General features: G+C 43.4%; 1 protein-coding gene across 1 annotated transcript; it reads left to right on the top strand.

Annotated features, from left to right (window-relative positions):
- The first annotated feature begins 6,924 nt into the window (after positions 1-6,924).
- On the top strand, positions 6,925-24,379 carry rfc2 (replication factor C (activator 1) 2). Its single transcript, XM_068007961.1, has 8 exons — positions 6,925-7,010; positions 11,789-11,890; positions 13,002-13,102; positions 14,520-14,677; positions 15,578-15,643; positions 17,249-17,329; positions 18,091-18,204; positions 23,684-24,379. Exons 2-8 carry the CDS (start codon positions 11,820-11,822, stop codon positions 23,792-23,794), a joined length of 702 nt encoding a protein of 233 aa, XP_067864062.1. The 5' UTR covers positions 6,925-7,010; positions 11,789-11,819; the 3' UTR covers positions 23,795-24,379.
- Positions 24,380-25,473: the final 1,094 nt, after the last annotated feature.

Here is a 25,473-nt window from a genome sequence, read left to right as displayed (position 1 = left end):
TTTATCGGTCCATTAAGGGATGATGCAATGTAAAATAGTGTAAGGATATTTTTCCCTAGCAATGTCACAGGAACACCATTCGCATCCAAGTCTCTCTCCATCCTGACTGGCATATGTCTCTTTTATTTCATTGTTGTTGGTCAAAATCCTCGAATTCCCCACTTGAGAGCAGTGTGGGACCACCATCTGCGCAAGGACTGCAGTGGTTTAAGGAGAAGGTCCACCATCACCTTCTCGGGGCAATAAGGGAGTGGGACTAGTTGTTCCTAACTGAGGCCTTGCCAGCCTCACCTGCACCCCAAGAACGAATGTTTTTTTAAAAATCTGATCGTGTGAACATTGTCTTGTCTCATCTCAAGCCTCTTAACCTTTCTCTGTAACAACCTCTATTTTGTAGATACTATGGTCAAAGATTCTCTGAACTTTGAGAAGTGAGGTAGGAGCAGGGTCGATGCTCACGAACTTTGGAGATATACAAGTTGGGCCTGGGACCAGGGAAGAACCTGGAGTGGGCCCTAAAGCGGACAAGGAGTGATCAGAAGTAGATTGGGAGCTAGCCTTAAGCAGCCTAGAGGTGGCCAATTGAGTGGACAGCAGGAAGGGAGTGAAGCAGAAGTGTTGCTGGTGTGGGTGAGATACAAGAGGTAAAGTAATGTAGTTGTTATGATTCAGAATTGGTAAACTTGGCTGCGGAAACTCAATGAAAATTGGTCAGTTTCACAGACGATACTAACTGGGCAGGGGGTAACAGTCAAACGAAGCAACTAGATATCTACAGAAAGAGTTGATAAGATTTGCGGATCAATGGCAGGTGAAATTCAGTAATAGTAGAAATAGTTCAAAATGACGCAAAAAGGAATCTGGGTGTGGCATCAGGTTTGGCATTAACATGTCAAATCACTGGGGTAATACCACACGAAACACTCGGAATTCCTAATTCTACTATTGTCCATTAAGTATGTCAGAAGATGTCGTGCTAGAACTATATAGTACCTTGATCAGAGAGGTTATGGGGTCCAAGTACAGAAATCACTAAAAGCTAGTGGACGGATACGAAAAATAATTAAAAAGGCTAGTGGAATATTAGTCTTTACCTCAAGAGGTATGGAATACAAAGGGGTGGAAGTTATGCTACAGTTGCACAGGGCTCTTTTCAAACTGCATCTGGAGTACTGCATTCAGTTCTGGGCACCGCACCTCAGAAAGGATTTAGTGGCCTTGGAGGGGGTGCAGTGCAGATTCACCAGAATGATACCGGGACAAAAATGGTTAAATTATGAGGACAAGTTGCATGGACTAGGTTCGTATTCCCTTGAGTATAGAAGATTAAGGGATGATCTGATTGAGGTGTTTAAGATGATTAAAGAATTTGATAGCATAGATAGAGAGAAACTATTTCCTCTGGTAGGGTAGATAGAGAGAAACTATTTCCTCTGGTGAGGGTGTACATAACAAGGGGACATAACCTTAACATTAGAGCTAGGACATTCAAGGGTGATGTCAGGAAGCAAGGGTAGTGGAAATCTGGAACTCTGTTCCTCCAAAAAGCTGTTGAGGCTAGGTCAATTGAAAAGTTTGAAACTGAAATTGATAGATTTTTGTTAGGTAAGGGTATTGAGGGATATGGAACCTAGGCAGATAAATGGAGTTGAGATACAGATTAGCCATGATCTAATTGAATGGCGGAACAGCCTTGAGCGGCTGAATGACCTATTCCTGTTCCTATGTTTGATCAGATCTTGACTTGTGTTCAGTTTTAATCATCAAGACATTAGAGAAACATTCAAGCCATGGAGACGGTGCAGAGAACAGCTACAAGGTTGATCCATAGCATTAAGGATTCAGTTGTGAGGAAAGACTTGGGGCTCTGTTGTGTTGAGAGGAGACCTTACAGAAGTATGCAAGATACTAAATGAAATAGATAAGGTTCAGCCAAATCACTGCTTTAAGATGTTCCGGGATACTGGAATAAGGAGATGTAGTTTAAATCTGCTAGACGGTCCTCTGTGACCATGATTCATTATTCCTCCTTTTTTGTTTCTCTTCTGCAGCGTTCATGATTATCAACCATCAAATCCTCTTTCACTATCTCTCAATTATGAGACTTCCTTACACGGTTCCATTCTGATCTGTTCCAATGCAACCAACATATATTCAGCAATGGCTTCTCCTCCCAACCCTGCAGAATCACCTCTGGATTTGTAAAGAATTCATCATTGCACCACCACCAGCCCCCCCCCCCCCACCCCGGCTTCCTCATCTGTCTCTTGGTAACAACATCCATATGCACAGGGCCAGCATCCATGCATCTGCTGACAATACCCAACTCTACCTCTCTACCAGTTCCCTCGTCCTCACAACCATCTCAGATGGCTGTCTGGCATTAGATTATGGATGCGTCAAAATTTCCTCCAATTGAACATCAGGAAGAGCAAAGCCTTAGTTGTGGCCCTGCCCTTTCCTTGCAACTGACTCCATCTCTCTCCTTGGTTGCTTACTCGGGCTGAACCAGATTATATGCAACCTCAGCATCCTGTTGACCCAGAGCTCTGCTTCAAACCCTATATCCTATCCATCACCAAGACTGTTTACTTTCAGCTTCATAATATCACCTACTTCTGCCCCTCTTAACCCTTATTCATGCTTTTTGTCACCTCTAGACTCTCTCCTATGGCCTCCCAACCTCCATCTCCCATTAGTTTCCACTTGTCCAAAGCTCCGCACTCCATGTTCTGACCTGTACTAAGTCCCAACCACCAATGCCCCTGTCCTCACCGACCAACACTAGTCTTCTGCCCCTATCCAATCACATTTTAAAATCCTCGCCCTCAGCTACAGAATCGTTCCACGGCTTTGCTCCACCCAACCTCTGCAGCCTCTTCCAGCCTCATGTCTACCCTTGTGCCCCCAGTCCTCTGCGTTTGGCCTTGTTTGCACCCCCACTTCCCTCTGCTCTGCCGTCCATGGCAGAGCCTTACTATCTGGAATTTCCTCCCCAAGCCCTTATGTCTGACGACTCTGTCTATCTTTAACAAGCTTCCCCAAAACCCATTTCTTGACCATCTATCGACTTGCTTACAAAAGCTCAGCATCCAATCTTTTCCTCCTGTGGTGAAGTATCTTGGGGTGTTTTTCTCCATCTTATCAATGCAAGTTATTGCTGTTCATCTACAGTTTTATCAAGGTGTCAAAACTTGGATTTTTAAAAAAAAATAATGATGTTTTTACTTTGTTTAACAGGGTTGAGAAATACAGACCACTGAAACTGAATGAAGTTGTGGGGAATGAAGAAACCGTCAGCAGGTTGGAGGTAATTTCTAGCACCTTTCTTTTCTGCAATCTTGTTTAAAGAAGCAAACCTTCAAGTTCTCAAGTTACATGACGAAGAAAATGAACCTTCTTTACCTGCCCCGCCAGTGCTTATGCATCAACATTAAGCGTCTGTAAACCCAGGGCCGGCATAGATAAGGGAAGCTTCCCTCAACTCGCTCACTTCTACCCCCATCCCCTCCTCCAAGTTCTTCCTTTTCCCCCTTCTCTGCCCTCCCTTCAGGTCATGGGAACAGGAGTAGGCCATTCAGCCCCTCGAGCCTGTTCCGCCATTCAATTAGATCATTGGCTGATCTGTATCTTAACTCCATCTACCCGCCTTGGTTCCGTAACTGTTAATACCCTTGCCGAACAAAAGTTTTGAAATTTTCAATTGACCCTCAGCCTCAACAGCTTATTGGGGAGAGAGTTCCAGATTTCCACTACCCTTTGTGTGAAGAAATGCTGCCCGACATCATCCCTGAATGGCCTAGCTCTAATTTTAAGGTTATGCCTCCTTGTTCCGGACTCCCCCACCAGAGAAATAGTTTCTCTCTATCTACCCTATCAAGTCTTTTAATCATCTTAAACACCTCAATTAGATCACCCCTTAATCTTCTATACTCAAGGGAATACAAGCCTAGTCTGTGCAACCTGTCCCATAATTTAACCCTTTTAGCCCTGGTATCATTCTTGTGAATCTGCGCTGCACCCCCTCAAAGGCCAATATATCCTTCCTGAGGTGCAGTGCCAGGAACTGAACACAGTGCTCTAAATGGGGTTTAACCAGAGCTTTATGTAACTGTAACATAGCTTCCACCCCTTTGTATTCCAGCCCCCTTGAGATAAAGGCCAACATTGCATTAGCCTTTTAAATTATTTTTTGTACCTATCCACTGGTTTTTAGTGATTTCTGTAGTTGGACTCCGAAATCTCTGCTCCTCCACAGTTCCTAGCTTCTTGCCATTTAGAAAATACTCATCTATCTTTTGGGTCCAAAGTGGATGACCTCACATTATCTAATTATCCCCCACCCTGTTATCCTCCTTGATCTTAATACTGCACATGGTCTTGGCTCCTTAAGTGCAATACTACAGGAGATCAATTAGTATGTGCCTGGTCTTTGCTCTACCTCACTGGGAGGTGTAGCACAGGTCAAATATTGACACTGGGTCCTGCTGACACAGAAGCAGGAAATCACTCCATTCCCAAGTGCACTCATCGCTGACAAACCTTATCAAAATTAGCTTAATAAAACACTCTTCCAACATAGATTAGTAAGGACCAAATGTATATTTTATTTGTCAAATAAAGCTTTTATTTTGGAAGCCGGGAGATTAGTTTCTGGAGTATCTCCTTCGTGATTTAGTAATCATTTAGTCTATGTTTCAGCAATCTCAGGATAATTGTGTAGTATCTGGACCTTGTCTCTATATGTTCCCGTAGCTGAAGTCATGAGTATTTGATTGCCAACCAGATGTTTTGAAGTTGGAGTCCAAGGGCTGATTTGATGGGTGCCTTTTCTCCACTCCATTGTTGCTGCATGGGTGGTTGGAGTACATTGAAGAAGCTTAATGTTTCTTTGGGCAGAAGGAGAACGAGAGGAAGCTATAGAATTGACACATGTTATAGAATCTACCAATTGTTTACAGAGTAGCATCAGCAATTATTTGTGGAGATCTCCACAAACTGGACTCCATACTATTGCTTCCTCCAGTTGGAGAAGGATGTTAGTGAGAGCTAGTAAAAATATGTAATCTCTCAAACTTGTAGCACTAACTAATAACTCTTCAGTTGTGCACCAGTGTTAATATTTTCATTTGTAGAAAACAATCAAGTTTCACGGTAACCTAGTAGCTCCAAGCTGCCAAAATGTTAGATTGAGTATTGTAATTTTAAGCAGTAGCCAGCCTAGTTACCTGCTTTCCCATGTAAACTAAATAATCAATCTTTTAGTTAAGTAACTTTGACTACACCATTTCTGGGGCTGGGCCACCAAATTTGATGGTAGCTTCTTTGCCCATCAGTAAGATATTGAATTTCTGTCTCTTCAGTAGGTGTTGCTGAGTTAATGTCCCATTGGTCTATTAAAATATGTATTACAATGGTTCTTTGCATGATCCAGCAGCTCCAAATTAGTTCAGTGTTGAATTTGCAAATGCTTACTGGGCAGAATAACATTAGTAACCTCGTTTGTCATCTTTAATAGGTATTCGCAAGGGAGGGAAATGTACCCAACATCATTATTGCAGTGAGTATTGAACCACTACACAGAGCAGCACCTGTTTCACTCTTTTACAGGAATGCTTAATGCAATGTATTGAGATATTTTCAAATGAATGGAACAGCATTATATTTTAAAATTAAATTTAGTATGATTTTGTTGTGTCCATAACAGAAAGCTTCGTAAATCAACACCAAGGTTGATGTGGTCAAGATATGTTTTGTTCAAACTGAAGGATATTAATGTTTGATGTGTTGCTGAAAATAGGAAATCAGAAATCATCTTTTAAGTTGTGATGATAAAAACAAATCTGTTCTTGAACTTGTGTCTCCACTGCTGTCAGTTGGCATCACCTCTTTTTTCCCTCTACCATTTTTATCTACTATTGCGACCATTTCATGTCTTAACAGTGACAGTTGATCAGTGTTTCTTGCCATGGGTGCAGCCTTGCACAATAGTTTTATTTGTGCTTATAAGGATGGACAAGAACTACTGCCATTTTGACTTGTACATTGCATTCCCATTGACTAGGAAGTTTAACTAACATCAGTTTGCTTCAAAAATAATGTAAAATTGGCCAGTACTCATAATATCTAAAAGGGAGAAGCCACTGGTGTCAACCCAGTAACTGGATTTGTGTTGCCTTGAGTTAAGTTCTTTGTGACCACCTTTCTTCCCTCACCCATGGATGTAAATTTTGCCTTCATGATGGTTAAAGCTATTATTTTCTGAGAACTAGAATGTTTGGGTTGTAATGAACAACAAGAACTGTTAATCCCTATTTTTTGATTGAATCTTGACATCGTATATGCTTATGAAATCTAATGTTGACATTCATAGAAAAACATCATTGACTTACCTAACATTGTTGTGTTTCACTGTCAGAGTGGGAACCATTCAGCCCCCAACATCTGTGATTTTTTTTTAAATTGTCATTGGTAAATTGAAAAGTGACAAACTTCATTTTTACCATTCGCAGTGAGAAAAGAATTATCCTCAGATTATGTAGAAGATACACGTTGGGGATTGGTGGTTTATGGAAAATACATCTCATCAGTTATATAGCAGGTGGCACTCAGTAGTGTATTTTCTTTACATCACTAGGACACAACATGTATACAACTGATGTGCACTATAAAATATAATTTTACTTACAGGTTTAAAGATTACATTCTGTTTACGATTGACAATCTAATTTTTTGTTGTTTGTTAAGACCACGAGTTGTTGCTGGTTGCTAACACGTTATTAAAAAGACAAAGATTCTGGTGCTTGCTCTCAACATCTGTTGTCTAAATTGATTCTCTTAAGTCAATGGTTTAATCTATTGCATATCTTCAAAAGTTAACCATTTATTTGTATTATCATCCAGGGTCCTCCTGGCACTGGAAAGACGACCAGCATCCTGTGCTTGGCACGGGCACTGTTGGGTCCTGCATTAAAAGATGCAGTTCTTGAACTCAATGCCTCAAATGACCGGTAAGTTACTTGAGGCTATTTTGTATTGGTATTTAATAGGGCTTGAGATAATGGTCCCCCCTTCTGATGCCTGTAAAATGGATCAGACAGATACTAGTACCCACTTAGCTGGGGCATCAAATAATGAGGTTCCACAGAAGAAGGGGAAAGAAAAGAAATTTCTGATGTCTCTCTCCAAGCCATTCTCATATGTTCAGTACCCAGTTACAGAATGCATTGTCAGAATTTGGTTCTATATTTGCTAAGGGATCCTCAGGGAGCAGCACTCATCAACTGCTGCCTCCATATATTGCTTTTCCCTCTTTGTTTACCTGGTGCCATTGCTCCTAAGGTGGCTTCCTTCCTAAGGCAGACCCACCGAAAGCCAAAGTTCCAGAATTTCCGTTGTTAAAAGTGACAGATTGTGGCTCTGCACTTCTATTTTTCAACAAAGGATTTAATCCGATCCAGGAAATTTTGCTGCTGGTGTTTGTATTTTACAAGTACAGTTGACACTAGGAGAACCAAGTAATTACTCTTTGCTGTAATCATAATCTAAATGCACCTACTGTTGGAAACAGCTGGTCTCTTGGAGAACGGGGTCAGGAAGAGAAAGCAAAGAAAATCTTTTTAAATAAGGAGCATAAAATGTGGATTTTAAGAGTACAGTCTCTAACAAAATCTGTTTTCAGCCTTGGATCAGGTTTCAAGTCTAGCCCAACATAATGACAGTGTGTTCTAGTCAGAAGTGAGCTAAGTTTTTGCAATCCGCACTTGTATTTAATACTAGCTTGGTAGCTTCGGAATGTTTTGCCAGGATATGGCTTATGGTTTATGGCTTGGAGTCACTTCACAATGTGGAAAGGTGAAAGAAAGAACTTCCATTTGTGTGGTGCCTTTCACATACTCAAAATGCTTCACTGCCAATGAAGTACTTCTGAAGTGTTGTAGCTGTTGTAATGTAAGCAAAGATGGCAACCAATTTATGCACAACAAGACCCCACATGAGACACATGACCAGATAATCTGTTTTGCGTGGTGTAGGTTGAGGGACACGGAAGAGCTCACCTGCGCTTCTTGGAATAGTGCTGTGAAATCTTTTACGCCCTTCATTTAGTATCTCATCTGAAAGACAGCACCTGGATTATGTGCTCAAGTCTCTGGAGTGGGGCTTGAACCTACAGCCTACTGACTCAGAGGCGAAAGTACTACCAGTGAGCCAAGAATGACACTCTAAATACAGGATATAGTATTCATCTATGCACAAACTTTTTTAAAATTTCAATATATACTTAATTTCATAGAAATTTAAAGGTACATAGTTTAATGTAAATATCACAATTCCAAAGTAGTGCAATTCAAACCAAAACACTACAGATTGTACACAAAGCGATTTCATTATTACAATTCAAACAGTATTTCTTATGACTCATGGTGTACAATACAAGGTGGGGTGGCCTTTCCCCATAGAGCCTTTGCGCAGGTTGCACCTCTCCTCAGTGTGTCCTGCAGCATGTATTCCTGGATTTTGAAGTGTGACGGTCGGCAACACTCTGTCATGGACAGCTCCTTCAGCTGGAAGACCAGCAGGTTTCGGGCAGACCAAAGGGTCTCCTTCACCGAGTTGATGGTCTTCTAGCCGCAGGTGATATCTGTCTCGGTGTGCGTCCTGGGGAACAGCCTGTAGAGCACAGTGTCCTGTATTACTGAACTGTTGGGGATGACCTGGGACAGATACCAACACATCTCTCTCCATACCCTCTGTGCAAAAGGGCAGCCCATCAGGAGGTGAACGACTGTCTCCTCCCCGCCACAGCGTGGAGGGCAGCTCGCGGTGGCGCGGAGGTTCTGTGCATGTTGGAAGGACCACACTGGGGAGGGCCTTTCTCACCATCCAGGCCACATCCTGGTGCCTGTTGGTCAGTTCAGGCGATGAGACGTTCTGCCAAATGGCATAGACCGTCTGGTTGGTTGGGGAAGAAACCGATCAAGTCCACCCTCTCTGTTCCTTGCAGGACTCCGAACGTTTCGTGTCGAGCACTGTCTGATGGCCTTGTGGTGGAAGGGGTTTCTCCTCAGGAACTTCTCCACCTGGGACAGATGTGGGGGGGGGCGGCAGGGGAACGGTCCAGTTGGATAGGACGCTCTGTGCCTGCTCTGCTAGACCCAGCTTTCTCAGTATTTTGGACAGGCAGAAACTCAGCACGCAGTGACACTTGGAGTTTGCGTACTGGGGCTCTACACACATCCAGAGGCAGCCACACACAAAGGTGGCCATCAGGATCAGAGCGGCTTTGGGGATGCTCTTTCCCCCCCCGCCCCCCCCACCTTGTCTGGGGGCTTGTACGTGGTGGCCCTGTGGATGTGTTCTACCTTGGACCTCCAGACAAAGTAGAAGATAGCTCGGGTGATTGTGACGGCGGAGACCCTGGCCACATAGAGCAACACTGAGTACCTCCCACCTTATCACCAGGTTCCTGCTGGTTATGGAGAGGGATCGCCCCACCCACATACGAGGTTTCTGTTTGGCCTTGGCAATCCGCTCCTCCCTGTTTTTTGTGCAGGCCAGGGGCCCCCCGAACCAGATCCCAAGTACCTTCAGATAGTCGGACCTGACTGCGAAGGGGACAAAGGACCGGGTCTCCCACCTGCCATGGCCTCGCTTTTACTTTAGCTCACTCTGGCCCCTGAGGCCAGCTCGAAACGATTGCAGATGCCCATCAGTCTGTGGACTGACTGCTGATCCAAGCAGGAGACGGTGACATCGTCCATGTACAGGGAAGCCTTAACCTGAGAGCCTCCGCTGTCTGGGATCGTCACCCCCCCCCCCCCCCCCCCCCGGATGCCTGCGTCCTTCCTGATGGACGCGGCAAACGGCTTGATACAACATACAAAAAAGACCACAGAGAGAGGACAGCCCTGCCTGACTCCAGATCTGATCGGAAAGTTGTTTGACTCCCACCCGTTGATTAGGGCTGTGCTACGGATGTCCGCGTGGAACAGTCGGATCCTCTCTGATTCCCTCCCCAAAACCTATTTTGGAGAGCACGTTTATGTATGGGATATTCCATCGAAGGCCTTCTGGTTCAAGCTGATGAGGCGGGTGTTCACCTCCACCCTCCCCCCCCCCCCCCCCCCCCCCGTCCTGCGCATAGGCGATCGTATCCCTGTGCAGCACAAGGCTATCAGAGATCTTCCTGCCGGGAACAGTAGAGGTCTGATCCGGGTGGATCACCCGCTCCAGAGCAGACTTGAGCCTATTGGCGATGGCATTAGATAAAATCTTGTAGCTGACATTTAGCAAGGAAATGGGTCCCCGATTTTTTGATTTCTTCCCTCTTTTCCCCCTTCTGCTTGTAGATGAAGGTGACGATGCCTTTCCTCATGGACTCTGACATGCTCCCTGCCAGAAGCATACCCCTGTACACCTGCAGTAGGTCTGGGCCTATCCAGTCCCACAGAGCTGAGTACAACTCGACCGGTAAACCATGCTTTCCCACTCGCTGTCCTTTAAGACCTCCGTGATAGAGGACAGGAAGGACTGGGAGGCCGTACTTTCTGAGGTCTTCGCCTCATACAGCCTGGCATAAAAGGATTTGCTGATCCTCAGTATGTCGGCCTGTGAAGAGATCAGCGAGCTGTCTTCCTCTTTCAGGCTGCTGATCACAGAGCTCTCTCTGTGCAGCTTCTGGAAGAACGCGCACGAGCACTTCTCGCCCTGCTCCACGGAGCGGACTCTGGACCGGAAGATGATCTTTGAGGCCTCTGAGGCGAAGAGCGAGGCTTGCTGGCCCTTCACCTCTCTGAGTTCCTCCCCGACATCGACCCCCATCAGCTGCAGCTGGAGCAGATCCTGCGTGCTTTTCTGGAGTTGTGACACTTCCCTCTGTCTCTCTCTCTGGCCTTCTGAACACTTTATAGGATGAAGAACCTCTTGATGTTGGCCTTGATCACTTCCCACCAGAGCACCATGGAGTCAGAGGGATTTCACCGTTCTCCAACCTGTGTAATCCCTCTTTAGTTCCTCGATGTTCTCCGGGGTCATGCACGAACGTATGAATAGAGGGCAGGAAAAGACTATTAAGCCTGTCGACACTCAGTGTGATCTGCGCTGCACTCGCCAACTGCTATTAATATCATTCCGAAGAAGGCAAAAAAGTTGGGAAAATAACTGGTCGTTTTCAGAAAAAAGTCTGGGAAGCTCTCCCCGACTCCGATTCCATTAGGCAATGAAGCAAAATCCAGGAACATCAGCTATGATGCATCACTAGGTGAATTTAACCAGCCCGCACATTCTTAATGTGCCCAATGATCATAAGGGATTTGTGAACTCTCATTTTAAAGGATTGTAGCTTATCCATTCTTTCTATATCCATAGTAATCTGTTCTAGGGGGCAACCATGAGGCTGTCATGAACAAGACCAAGGGTTAGCAGAAACCTTCCCCTCTTTCTGACCCCCATTCACATCCCTACCCATAGACTGTGATTATTAGATTCGTTGTTGAATAGACTTCCATATCAGAGGTGGGGCAGAACAGATGCAGAGTAAAATTCCACCAACCTCAGAAGAGCCACCCCTTTTGAATAAGTGTGAACCTTTCCATTTCTTATACCAGCTGCCCTTGTTTTGCAAAATTTGAGAGACTGAATTTAATCTTTGGGCTGCATAATAGATCTATCTAGATACTTTCAAATTTTTTTGAAACGGCAGGTTAAAATTTTACACTTCTTAATTTTAATATTATTGAAAAGTGATGACTTTGTAAATTGTTAAAAATGTGGCTTACATTTGTTACAGAGGTATTGATGTGGTCAGAAACAAAATCAAAATGTTTGCCCAGCAGAAGGTCACACTACCAAAAGGTCGTCACAAGGTCATCATCCTGGATGAAGCCGACAGGTGAGAGGATTAATGTACTTAAGTATAAAAGAAAGTACCATTATCTGATTTGTAGCATAGACTGAGGGGACGGTAAGACACCAACAAACTTCAGCATGGCCTTTCCCTGCCATGGTGTGTTTATGGTTAGCGTCAAAATCTTCTATTGCACTGCAATTGTGATCAGCAGCAAAAACCATGACTAAGGCGGAAGTAAGCATAAAATGATCGAAGGCTTCAGGAAGTCGCTCTACAATGCTGGTCACAGCTCCTGGTGCTCCTGCATTCTACAGAACCAGCAGTGGCTTGGGAGGTTTGCATAGGCCACTGACTGCAAAAGCTTGGCTTAGTGAAAGTATGTTCGCCTGAGTCAGAATGTTGTGGGTTTAAGGCCCACTGTAGGACTTGAGCACATAATCTATGCTGAAACTTCCATGCCGTACCAAGGGAGTGCTAGATTGTTGGAGCTGCCGTCTTTCAGATTAAATGTTAAACCTAAGGCCCCATCTGCGTGGCGGGTGGATGTGTAAGATCCCATGGAACCATTTGAAGAGCGAGGAGCTGTCCTGGTGTCCTGGTCAACATTCATCCCTCAACCAACACCACCTTCTGTGCTGTACCATACTGTGATACTATGAACTGGTTCTTCATCTCAGTTGCTTCCAGTGGGACCACGCTTGTGCATAATTAGCCTACAAAACAGTGACTGCACTTCAAAGGTAATTAATTGGTTGTGAAATACTTTGGGATATTCTGAGGACATGCTAAGGTGCTATATGAATCCAAGATCTTTCTTTCTATAAAGGCCAGGTGTAACCACTTCAACTCTCAGTTCACTGCAGCCAAAACGCCACCACTTTTGGCGGAACACAGCACCTCCACGATAGGCGCAGACTTGTTACTTTGTTGCTCGAAGTAAAGCCATTACTGATGGCAAAGTAAATGGGGTATTTGTGTAGTAGGCACCACCTCATTTAAAGGACCGTGGCATTTCATTAGCCAGCGTTGTCACTGAAGCATTCTTGTACCACTTGTTCTTGCGGACGAGCAGGGACTGAATATAGGGAGAAGAGAACTTGTTATTTATGTATGGTGTAATCCAGCTATGTTAAGTATTCTGTATGATTTGTAGTATGACAGATGGAGCCCAACAAGCCCTAAGGAGGACAATGGAGATTTACTCTAAAACAACACGCTTTGCACTGGCATGCAATGCTTCAGACAAAATCATAGGTAGGTTTGTGCTGATCAGATAAACTGTTACTAAATACATCTCCAGAAGGCGTTAAAATAGCTATCGTCGTGATCCTGGATATTTTGACCATTTTTCCACAGAGATGATTTCAGTTGGTTTTAATCTGGATTTTTAAAAAAAAAACAAAATGGCAGTCAGGCAGCAAAGTGCTGCGAGAAAGTTAAAAAGGCAGGAACCCTGTAGAGAGAGGAGGTTCTGCCCTGGGCTGTAGGACAGGATGCAGACTTTGTCAAGTAAGACGACCCACTGATTTGGGGTGGGGGTCATATCATTACACAGAGGGTCTCTAATCATAATTGTTGCTGTGTATGTTTGCACCTTATTGTGGAATAAAGCCACTTAGTGATACAAAACCAAGCCTCATCTCATCCAATTTAACCCTGTCCACTTTCGGAGAGACCAGTGACTTCTGAAGGATTGAAGCAATATTACATTAAGCTGGCACCTGTCTCACTTGGGCCCGTATAGTACCATCAAGGAATGTTATTTTTCTAAATTGCAAGGAGTTTATTTAATACAAAGTATAATAATTGCTTTATATATAATAACAAAGCAGGTGTTGGAATAGTGTTTTTTTTGGTGGCGAGGGGAGAGAGAAAGAGTTGCAAAAGTAAAGTGCGCCTTATCTGCATAATTAAACCAATCAAATAAATAGTAGCCATTATCTGCCATTTAAATTTGGCACCTTCCAATACCGTACCACATGTTGTAGTGTTTGATGCACTCTTGAAGATGGTTGATTAGGTGTATCCTGTGCACTTGAGATGGATCATTAGCCAGATCTGATGACAACTGAAACGTAGCTGATTTCTTTACTGGTTTGTGTTCGAACCTCTGCTCATTTTATTTGCGCTGTAGTCTGTTTCATTGTGGCTGCTAACTTATTGAAATTAAGTATTTGACTAAAAATACCAGTGTGATTGTAAAGGGTGCAAGTACAAATATGCCACTTAAAGGGGATGTGCATTGTAGTAATTGCTACATAATCCTAAATGTTACATAGGAAGATCTTTTGTATTTGTCCTGCTGTATCTTTGTCTTTTTTGTACTTGTGTGGTCAGAGGCAGCCTTAGAGGATGTTTTGTACAAATTCCCCTTTTCATTGACATCCCAAGAAGGAAATGCTGGACAGAGGGTTCTGTCCCTAATCACTGGAGAGGAAATTCATGATATTGAAGAAAGATGATTCTCATTATGACCAATTCTACGCTGCCTCATGTCAGTCCACTAGGTACAAGAACAAACTTAGAAAATTAGATTATCAGAAAGATGCACCCTTATCTTAAGCTTTCAGAATACATTCAGTGCAGGGTGCAGTAATTGTATCTACTGGTTGTTGGTTGTTAGTGATCAGTGTATTATTGAGTTCATTTCATAACGTTGGTGTTCTCACAGAGCCTATCCAGTCTCGCTGTGCTGTCCTACGTTACACAAAGCTCACCGATGCCCAGGTCCTTATGCGACTGATGCAGGTGGTTGAGAAGGAGAATGTTCAATATACAGATGATGGACTGGAAGCCATCATCTTCACAGCGCAAGGAGATATGAGACAAGTAAGATCAATTTTAGTCAAGGCATTCAATCAGAGCTTAGAATGAGGATGCTGACCATTAGACGTTAAGTGACGACACCAGCCAGCAAAGCAGATATACCACTTGCAGCAGACCCCTATATAATACCATTCTACCACAAGCTTTTTCCAATATCAACAACAACAATAACTTGCATTTATATAGCACCTTTAACATAGTGAAAGGTCCAAAGGTGCTTCACAGGAGCGCTCCAGACAGAGCCACATAAGGCGATAGGATAGGTGACCAAAAGCTTGGTCAAAGAGAGAGGTTTTAAGGAGTGTCTTAAAGGAGAAGAGAGAGGCGGAGCTGTTTAGGGAGGGAATTTCAGAGCTTTGATAAATTTACATCAGTAAGTATAAGTGAGCTGTTTGCTTTTTTTTAAAATAGAAAACAAATTGTTTTATGAATCTTTTCCTCATCCAATGAAGGATATCAGTGTTAAGGTATGGAAGTTTTTCATTATCGGTTCAGGTATCTCAGTTAAATGCAAAGTTACTACGCCCCAGTACTGAGCTTTTGACCCAATATCATGAGCACCCACTATTGCAGCATGTCACATTTCCATTTCCCGCACAAGGCATTGCCTCTGATTGAGACGGCTAAATAGCGTTAAATTATAGACAGTGTTGACCAAACACTCACTAGGAACTGGGTTGAGTCTGCCCACACCTCTTTCACGTAGGACCCTTACAGCCAGCAGAAAGAAGTGCCTTTACCTTGCTACTGTGAGCTGGATTTAAGTGTAGCCAAGCTTTCGTATTACTGTATTTTTATTTTGAGTAGAAACTCTGTACGTATTCCAAAAGTTACACATTTCTTGGCTAATTTATTTTGGTTTTAATTTTTGGCCTTAAGATTAAAAGAAGTTTGTTTTAACAGGCTTTGAACAACTTGCAGTCGACACATTCAGGATTTGGGTTTGTCAACAGTGAAAATGTTTTCAAGGTAGGTGCTTAGGACTCTTTTATAGAAAGAAACAACTTGTATTTATATAGCACCTTTCACATCCTCCGGACATCCCAAAGCACTTTACAGCTAATTAATTATTTGAAGCTTATGACCAGTTAACCTGTTTTTGGTGGTGGTTACTGAGGGATGAATGTTGGCTGGGACACTGGGAAAATTCGCAGCTCCTCATCAAATAGTGCCAAGGGATTTTTAATGTCCACCTAAACAGGCAGACGAGGCCCTGGTTTAACAATCTCATCTGAAAGACAATGCCTCCAACAATACAGCACTCCCTCAGTATTCCACTGAAGTTTCGGCCCAGATTTATGTGAGAATGCTACCACTGAGCTAGTCTCACGCTTGTTTAGTTACAGAATGTTGCTGTTACTTTATACCATAGATCTTTATGTCCGATTTTTGTAAGATCTAAATACATTTATTTTTTTATGGCAGAATGTATTTTCCTCTCCGAACACTGTTTACCCCATTGTATGTTTAAAAAATTAAAATTCAGAAGAAAACTGATGCCTCAATGCATAAAAGCTCATTTTCACCCCATCGTTCTTGCACATACGTGCATGAAGATAAGTGTAATAGTCCTTTCTAGTTGCGGTAATAGGACCACAGTGGTTTTGGCCTTGATGTACACTGTTGTTGGTATATGCTCACATTTTCAGACTTCTATTAGCCAGTTTGAGAGTTATTGAGCAGTAATTTGCCTCTTAAATCGTTACAAAAAAATATATTTGCATATTATTCTTTTTGACTACTGTTCAGATTTTTAAAAATATTTTTAAGTGACTGTACATTTGCCAGTCCCGTATTACCAGCAGGAAGCGTGGGTCAGAGATTGGGCTGTTTCTTTGACCCTTTTAGCTGGATCCTTACTGGGAGCATGGGATTGGTGAATTCACTCTTGTATTCCAACCTATAGCACAACAATGCAAGCTAAGAAGATTGGAGTTTAGATGTCAACTTGGCTCAGTTGGTAGCACTCCCACCTCTGAGTCAAGCTTGTGGGTTTAAGCTACACTGTGGACTTAAGCGCATAATCTAGGCTAACACTTCAGTGCCATCCTGCCTGTGACCTGTTACTCAAAGAAGAGCAAGGAATTCTTCCAGTGTCCTGACCAACTGCAACCACCAAATAATACAGATTATCTGGTTATTCGTTTATTTTCTGTTCATGGAATTTTGCTGTGCACAAAGTGGCCGTTGCATCTACCAACATAACAATACCAACTACATTCAAGAGTAATACATTGGCAGTAAAGCTCTTTGGAACATCCTGAGGATTACTAAGGCTATATAAATAGACTTTTCTCAGTTTTTAGGTATTTGAGTATGCACACAACTGTCTGCTATAGTTGGGCATGTAGATACCTTAATTGTTTGCATGTCTTACAAAATTGTTGATGGTTATGAGATACTAGTTGGATTTGTGTAATGGGCATCAAACCAATAACCTTGGCAAGCCCTTGCAGCAGTCTTGGGAGGAAGAGTCATGGCACCTTTGGGCAGTTACAGGCAAAACACTGAAGATACATGTTGTGATTCATTATAGTTCTGTCCTTCTCTAACTGATAGCACTGTTTCTAATAGGTGTGTGATGAGCCTCATCCACTCCTGGTAAAAGAGATGATTCAGCACTGTGTTAATGCAAATATCGACGAGGCATACAAGGTAGGTTCTACATGGTGACGCTATCATCTGTCCACGTTTATAGTTATATCTCAAACACACATTTATCGATGTCTCCTCCTCAAGCCTTTATTTTTCAGCTAAAAATGGAGAATGCAGCACGTGTAAAGACAAATGACCAGTTAATGTTTCAAGTGTAAATGCTTCATCAGAACATTTCTACACCCAAAACAGTACCACCTCTCCCTCTCCATTACCAAATTCTCCTACTACTCCCAAGATTATTCTGGTTCAAGATATTCCCAATACTCTCTTCATAACAACAATCTGACATCTTTTATCTACTCCTTCCATACGTGAGGAGCTCATGGACATTTTTGTCTGAAAGATTGTGACTATCTGCTCGGGTGCCTCATCCATCTTTAGTTTCTCCTCCATCTCCCCGCCCCCCCCCCTCCACTCCCCATCAAGGCCTCATCCTATGGGAGCTATCTCTTAACATCCTTCAAAACTGCCCCCATCACACCCTCCTCAAAAAGCCCACTGTGAGCTCTGCTCGCTGCCTCATCTCTAACCTCTTGTTCTGCTCTAAGGTCTTCAAGCGTGTCGTCACCACCCACCTCACTACTCTCCTCACCTTCACACTTCATCCTGATTGTATTTTCATGTAGTTTTGCAGCTGGTAGACCATTAACTTGCACCATTTTTCCCCTCTGTGTGATTTTGTTTTGTCAGAGTGTTTCACTGGCCTTGGTGCTCACTGATCATCTATCTGTACTCCTTCTATTATCTTTAATCTGCAGGTTGTTGCTCATCTCTGGAAGTTGGGTTACTCGCCTGAGGACATCATTGGCAACATCTTCCGAGTCTGTAAAACTTTCCAAATGCAAGAGTACTTGAAACTGGAGTTTATAAAGGTGAGAAGAGTTAAAGCGCTGGAGCCTCGATTTTATAATCCGCGATACTTTAAAACAAGTGGGTTACCGCTGGCTTTACATAAGAAATAGGAGCAGAAGTAGGCCATACGGCCCCTCGAGCCTGCTCTGCCTTTCAATCAGATCATGGCTGATCTTCGACCTCAACTCCACTTTCTCGCCCGATCCCCATATCCCTTGATTCCCCTAGAGTCCAAAAATCTATTGAATATACTCAATGAGCATCCACAGCCCTCTGGCTTAGAGAATTCTAAAGATTCACAAACTTCTGAGTGAAGAAATTCCTCCACATCTCAATCTTAAATGGCCGACCCCTTATCCTGCGATTATGCCTCCTAGTTCTAGACTCTCCAGCCAGGGGAAATAACCTCTTAGCATACCCTGTCAAACCCCCTCAGAATCTGGTACGTTTTAATTAGATCACCTTTCATTCTTCTAAACCCCAGAGAGTATAGGCCCATTCTGCTGAATCTCTCCTCATAGGACAACCCTCTCATCCCAGGAAACAACCTAGTGAACCTTCGTTCCACCACCTCTAAGGCAAGTATATCCTTCCTTAGATAAGGAGACCAGATAAATAACACTCATCAGAAAACACAGGCCTGTATGTTTCTGTTTGACTTGACCAGCTTGATTGCATTCTGGCCTCTGGATCAGAAGGTTAAGAGTTTGAATTTGTGCTCCACACCAGGACCTGAGCACATAATCTAGGCTGATGTTCCAGTGTAGCACTGAGTGAATTCAGCATTCATGGGTGCCATCCTACAGACATCACTGTTCATTTTCCCAAAATGTGCTTCTTCACATTCCTCTGCATCTGCCATACGTCTGCCCAGTCCCCTAACCTGTCTATATCGTCCTGCATTCTTCAGTTTGCATCATCAGGAAATTTCAATATCATTCCTCTTATACATGTGACATGGACAGAGATACAAATGGAAAGCGAGAGGTCATTTCACAGACCCTTGGGCAAACCCAGATCCACATCCCAGCACTAACTGTGCCATCATTTTCGTAATAAATCTCTTTAGAGCACCTATTCCACGCCTTCCAAAAATCCTTATATAACATCCGCTGCGTTCCCTTTATCTATACGCTATGATTTCCTCAAACAATTAAACTGGTCAAGCAAACCTACCCTATACAAATCCATGTTGACCATCCCTAGTTAGCCCCTGCTTTATGCACTAATTTTACCCCATATTATGAACTCTAAAAGTTTACCCATAACTGAGGTAAAACTAATTAGCCAATAATTTCCTAGCTTATACCTTTTCTCCTCCATGAACAGGGGTGTTCCATTTTTCATTTCCCAGTACTTTGGCACATTTCCTGCTTCCATACATTATTTTCAAAGATTCTGGTTAGTGTCTCTGCTACACTCCCTCAGTGTTCTCGGATACATACCATCTGGGTCTGCTGACTTTTCTACTTTTAGCCCCATTAACGTTTGTAATAGTTTTTTCTTGAACATTTATCTTCAGTAGTGGTTCTTCCACATCCCCCAGGAAACCTACAGTCCCGCTTTTACTCTCCTTTCTAAAAACGGATGCAAAATACTTGCTAAGTATTTCAGCTGTCAAGAACCAGATGGCCCCCTTATCTCTAAGCGGCCCATCATGTATACTTGTTCTTGACCATGCCAAACTCCGTTTTATACTGTTTGCTTCTTATAGCTTTCTTCTGTAATCTTCTACCGACCCCCCCAAATACACATGTCTCCTTTTTTCATACTTTTACTCCAACCTCTCCATTTATCCACAGAATCCTAGCGTTTGACGCAATATATTTAACCGATACCTTATTCACCACCAACTTAAATATCTTCCATTGCTGGTGCACTGTTTGATTTGCCAGTTTTCCAACCATTTTAATCCGGGCAAAGATTTCTTTCAGCCCACTAAATGATTTCCAGCCCAACAACTTTTATCTTGGACTTTTTTTCTTCTTTGTATGGTTTCAATGTACACTTAAGTAGATTAAAGTCATTGGGGGTTAAATTGAGCCATGCTGTAGCGCCTGTTTTCTAGGTGCTATGTGGCCAACTAAGAGTCAAAAATGGGGTCTGAGGTGCAGAGCAGGCAAATCGTGACATGAATCAGCGTGCACCGCTGATTTGAATCCACCACTGCCATTTTGCAACTACGCACTCCAGCCAACGTCCTGTCTGAACCTCGCACAGTTGAACACGATGTTAGACAGCATGAAGGACCCCCCCCCACCAGCGCTATTTAAATGGATCATGATGTACTTACAGGTTAGATGCTGGATTATTTCTTCTGGCTGCCTGTGCAATTGTACGTGTTTTTGGAGATATCCTGTACTTGGTTAAAGTTTAAGTAAGTACTCTACAGGGAGCGGTCTGACTGGTCTTGCAGTACTTTTTGGGTCATTTAAAATATTGTGGTGAAAAAAGTTGCTTCCAGACATGGGCTTCCTCTGGGAATTAAACATGCCTGGGAAAATGGAGAGGTCACGCAGAGCAGGACAAACTACTAGAAGAGGGAGGAGGAAGTGCAAGAGGAAGGGAGGCTGCAATGTAGACAGGCCCTTTCTGCCAGGGCTGTACATGATCAGATTATTCATGAGTTACATCAGTAACCTCCCTCAGTTCACCCCAGAAATAAAAAACCACCACCAAATGCAAATTCAAATCCAAATTTAGCAATTCACTCATTAAATAATGCATACAAAATGAAACTAATCACCCTTGTGCATTCCTGTAGTGCCTGTTTGTCGCGTGCCTTTACCTTTCTTAGTGCTCCTAAGAGGTGCTTCCCCAGTGGCTGGAGTACAGTGGTTGGAGGCTGCTGACCTTCAATTGAGGAGACTGCAAATGGCCTTGGAGGACAACCTCGAGCAGCTCGGGGCCTAGAGGGCCCGGCTTCAGACTGCACCATCTCTGCCTGGGCTGCAGCAGTCTGGGCTGACTGGATGACCAGCAACAGCAAGGGCACTGGTGGAGTGGCAGGGGAGCAGGAATGCTGTCATCCTGAGAGAGGACAGCAGGTTTGTCTTCCATGGCGCCACTGCCACTCTCCTGGGGCAGCGCCTCAGCAATCTTGGTGATCTGTTGGAGAACAGATTGCTGGACTGCTGTGATGCCCTTTCAACAGTGGTATCCAGATGGCAGCAGTCCAGTCTGAGCTTCAAGGCAGCTGTCAGACCTTTGATGGAAGCTATTTGTGCTGCAATGGAAGCTGTGACATCTGCCATCATACACTACATCATGGTGGGTTCCACAGGTGTGCTAATGGAGGTGACCACCCATTCCATGTGGGAAAGGATGGGCTCCAAGCTCTGCGCAAAGCCCTGTGCTAAGTTGGAGCTGGACTCCTCCATGCTCCTTCACATTGTGCACAGGCTTTCCAGTGCACCAAACATTTGGTTGTGTACGCCTATCAGCTGCCTTCTGTAGCCTGGGCCATCAAAGTCCTCTTTTGAATCCTCTGCAGCAGAACTAGTGAGCGACCTCTCCCTCTGGTGAGCTGGCACCTGCGGTATCCTTTTCCCCTGCCCTGGCTGCTACGCACTTGTGCCCAGTATCTCACCACGTGCAGATCCCTCCTATCCTAGCCTCTAAACTACGCACAGTGTCAGTCTCTGAGCTGGTGGCTGTGAGTGTAAGATTGAGTGATGGTGTCTCTTCATCACTGTCTTCTTCCTCTACCTTCTCTGGGCAGATTCCAGTTCTTGGGTATCTGAAATGCAAAAGGGACAAGGGTTGGGTTGTGGTGAGGTGAGAGGGAAAAAGTTAGAAGTGCGTGCTTACATCATCTGCAGCTTGCGAGTCAGAAGAGATTGTGGGAAGAGCGCAGGAGGATTAGGTATGGAGGTGCCCTCTTCATCGTGCCCTCCAATGTCTCCAGTGGCCACAGCCTCAGCGATGCCCCTTCCCATGAGGGCCAGCACTGTCTCCTCCAGGGGGGTTAAAACTTGCAGGCACGCTTGCCCTCCTCTAGTTTGAGAGTTTTGAGTGTGAGGCTTGCAACAGTGCTAAGTTTGTGAGGGTGAGGTAAACCATATGAATTTAAGGGCTGAGTACTGATTGATAGAGGTTGTTGATAGATGGGTGATGGGGGCGAAGTGAATTGAACAGTGGATGAGGCTAGTGGTGCAGCTGTTAGCATATGCCACTTGAAGATCGAACTCGACAACTCATGTCAGATCATTAAACTTCTTCCTACGCTGCATCCATGTTCTTGGACCTATACTCCTGGCATTGACCTCCTGCCCTACTTCCTCCCACTGCCTCCTGAGCATATGTCTCAAGGGCCTCTTGTGGATACAGGATGCCCCTCCTCCTCTCCACCTCTTGCACCAAGGCCTCCAGTGCATTATCAGAAATCCTTGGTGCATGCTCTATCGCAGGCTGAGCCATCTTGACAAAATTCTTCCTGCCACAGTGCACCTCCCCTTTAAGAGATGCAGGCTACTCACTAGCCACTTGCTGATACGTGCAGCCAATGAACAGCGCGGGTATCACTGGCTGCACGCAGCAATCATAGCAATCAGCAGGTAGCACCAATTTAACATCATGCCTGCAGCGCAATGAATGGACGCGGATTAATTGCAGACTGCAATTTATTTATTTATTTATTTTCCCCTGCCTGTTTTCAGGGGTTACCCAATTAACCCCCACTATTTTCCAAGTGTTCTATCTTCAGGTTGCTTACTTGTCCTGTTTTTGTACCCAGAATCATTTCAACATCTCTGTTCAACATGCAGCTTGCAATGGACATGATAAAATGTATATACATAATGTGTGTGTCGATCTTGTTGGGACCATTAGGAGCAAGGTGTCAGAGATTGGGTTTTTCTCCTCCGATAGAAGTTGGTTGCACGGTGACATTGACTAGAAGCATGGAGCAGATCACCTGGATCTTAATTAGTGCCACAGGAATGAGTACTGGGGAAAGTGAGAGGATGTGATCGTGTTAGAACATTATCCTTTCTTACCGAGACCCTGTTTGAACCCATTCTGGAATAACAATGAATATTTTCTCTCTGTAATGAGTCTGGGCAGTCTTGCTCTGGGCCCCATTTGGTTCAAGTCCACCTTATAAAACTGGTCAATATTTAGTGCTGATTTGCAGTCTCCCTCGTACCAAAAGGACGGCTCATATTGAAATGTCTGACTGGAGTGATGGTCTTTTGAGTTTAGGGTTCGTTGTCGGAGAAGTAGAGCTTTATCTAATTATTGTGCCTGATTTGGGATGGTTTAATACTTACATAAATGGCTAAAATTCCTTGGTACATCTTTCACCTTATTTTACCACAAAACTCACCACCTCTGTGGAAAGAAATGAGGCGAGAAGGTGTAACAGAATTGCAGAGAAAAGCCACTGTTGTACACCCGGTGAAACCAAAATGTGAAACCAAATGAACTAGTAGACTTTGGCACTGAAAGTTTGTCAATGATTTTAAAAAGTAAATTGTCCTTTCTTCTCTATCCCTGCAGGAGATTGGATACACTCATATGAGGATTGCAGAAGGGGTGAATTCCTTGTTGCAAATGGCTGGACTGCTGGCTCGACTTTGCCAAAAGACTGCGGCTCCACCTGCAAGTTGATGCACGTGTCGTAATCTCCAGGGTGCTTTTGTTTTCGAAGGCTAGGTTTAAGTTTGTTACAGACTTCTCTTGTATATTGTCTGTATAGGGACAGTCATTAGATATCTCCAATACTTTCCCTGTATATATAGGATTCTGTAGATGTGTGCTTCTGTATCTCAGCTTTTGTCACTTTCTGGAACTTGTTTAAAGTTCAGATAATAAATGCAAAAGTCTCAGTGTTAACCCAATTGGTTTGGTTGGCTTATGTTAGAGTTGGGCATATTTTCTTTTGTTGTTGACTTCAGAGCAAGGCATAAACTGGCATCTGTTTTAGCAAATGTGCCTGTCTTTGTTTCTCTACTTGAAGCCATGGTTGCGGTTTGCAGCTAGATCTGTTTAACACAGCAGCCTCTCATGGTATTTTCATGTAGGCGAGATCAGCATTTGTGGGCTAAGGCACAGAACAACAGCAAAGGTAATTCAAAAGGTGTGAGTTATTGGTATAAATTTACGAGGGAACATATTTCTCATAATGTGGAAATAGACAACTACAGAGCACAGATTTGAGAGAACGGAAATTAAAGCTGAACCTTGTGCCTAGAATTTCCAAGTTGGAGGCTATTATTTTAAATATAAAATCTTGACTTTTCTATTTCATGGATGGGTTTTAATACTCTGTTCTCACCAGGATTTTGACTTGTAGCCTGTGTAAGTTTCTTGGCATCATAGCAAAATACTGACTTGGCTGACATCAAAGCCTGTATTGCTATTTCTTCCTTACTCTAGTTATTCATAAACGAATGTGCCCATTTAGGTGAAGTGGCAATGAACTCACTTCAGGTGATCTTCACATATCACTGCTTTCTGTTTTTGTCATTGGTCCCTATTGCACACAATTACACCTTCAAAATAGCCCCATGTGTGATTCAGTACCCCACGAGGCCACTTAAATCTTAGCTAATGTGCATGCTAGACTGCATTGCTATACTGCCATGACTGTCGCCATGGAAATTAGCACGCATGCTGAAACCTTTTTTTCAACTGGTAAATATAATGAAGATGTTGACATTTCTCAGCACTTTCATAATATAAATAATGCACCTGCTCAGGGGATTTAGTGGTGAGTTGTTTTTTTTTGTATCTGTTGACCTGATCATCAGTGCTAGAGCAAAACGTAATTCATACTGGGACGAATGTCAGAAACATAGTCATAAATGTGATTAATTTATTGGATACTCAGTCTCTCAAACACACACACACACACACAATCTGGTTTTGATGTTCTCTTCCCCCTCCCCCTCATAAATTAAATTTGTAGAGAAGGGCTTATCCATCCATCTCTGGTGAAAAGGTTGGACAAGGAAATTAGACAGGACATATGGAGCTTCTCAAATTTGAGGGCTACAAAAATAGGATAGACATCTTTGGATTGAGGTTTGCAATGCAATCACAACAGTGGTTAAACTTCAGAGGGTTAGAAGTTGTCTGATCCAGTGACCTGGAGTGTAGCAGAACGGGGTAAAATATTGTTTAAAGGGGAAGTAAAGTTTGTGGGGAATGCTAAAGTATCTTCCTTTTTTGTAGAAGAAAATGATGGCCTTTGAGGTAAGTTTTGTTGCTGTGGTGGAAATGCTCAAGTCTGGTCTCTCCTTTTGCAGCGGTTACAGGGAGTGGTTGTGTGACTCTGGACTGTGACT

The sequence above is a fragment of the Heptranchias perlo genome, chromosome 28 (genome assembly GCF_035084215.1).
Source record: "Heptranchias perlo isolate sHepPer1 chromosome 28, sHepPer1.hap1, whole genome shotgun sequence".
NCBI classification, from domain to species: Eukaryota; Metazoa; Chordata; class Chondrichthyes; order Hexanchiformes; family Hexanchidae; genus Heptranchias; species Heptranchias perlo.
Note: the sequence above shows the minus strand (reverse complement) of the source record. Positions and strands in the feature narration are given on the sequence as shown.

What these genes read in the sequence shown, in the direction of transcription:
- rfc2 (XM_068007961.1), top strand. Translation starts at nt 11,820, where the DNA reads ATGTTTGCCCAGCAGAAGGTCACACTACCAAAAGGTCGTCACAAGGTC. An exon ending in ATCCTGGATGAAGCCGACAG is followed by an intron (nt 11,891 to 13,001) that starts GTGAGAGGATTA and finishes TATGATTTGTAG; the next exon opens with TATGACAGATGGAGCCCAAC. An exon ending in ACAGTGAAAATGTTTTCAAG is followed by an intron (nt 15,644 to 17,248) that starts GTAGGTGCTTAG and finishes TGTTTCTAATAG; the next exon opens with GTGTGTGATGAGCCTCATCC.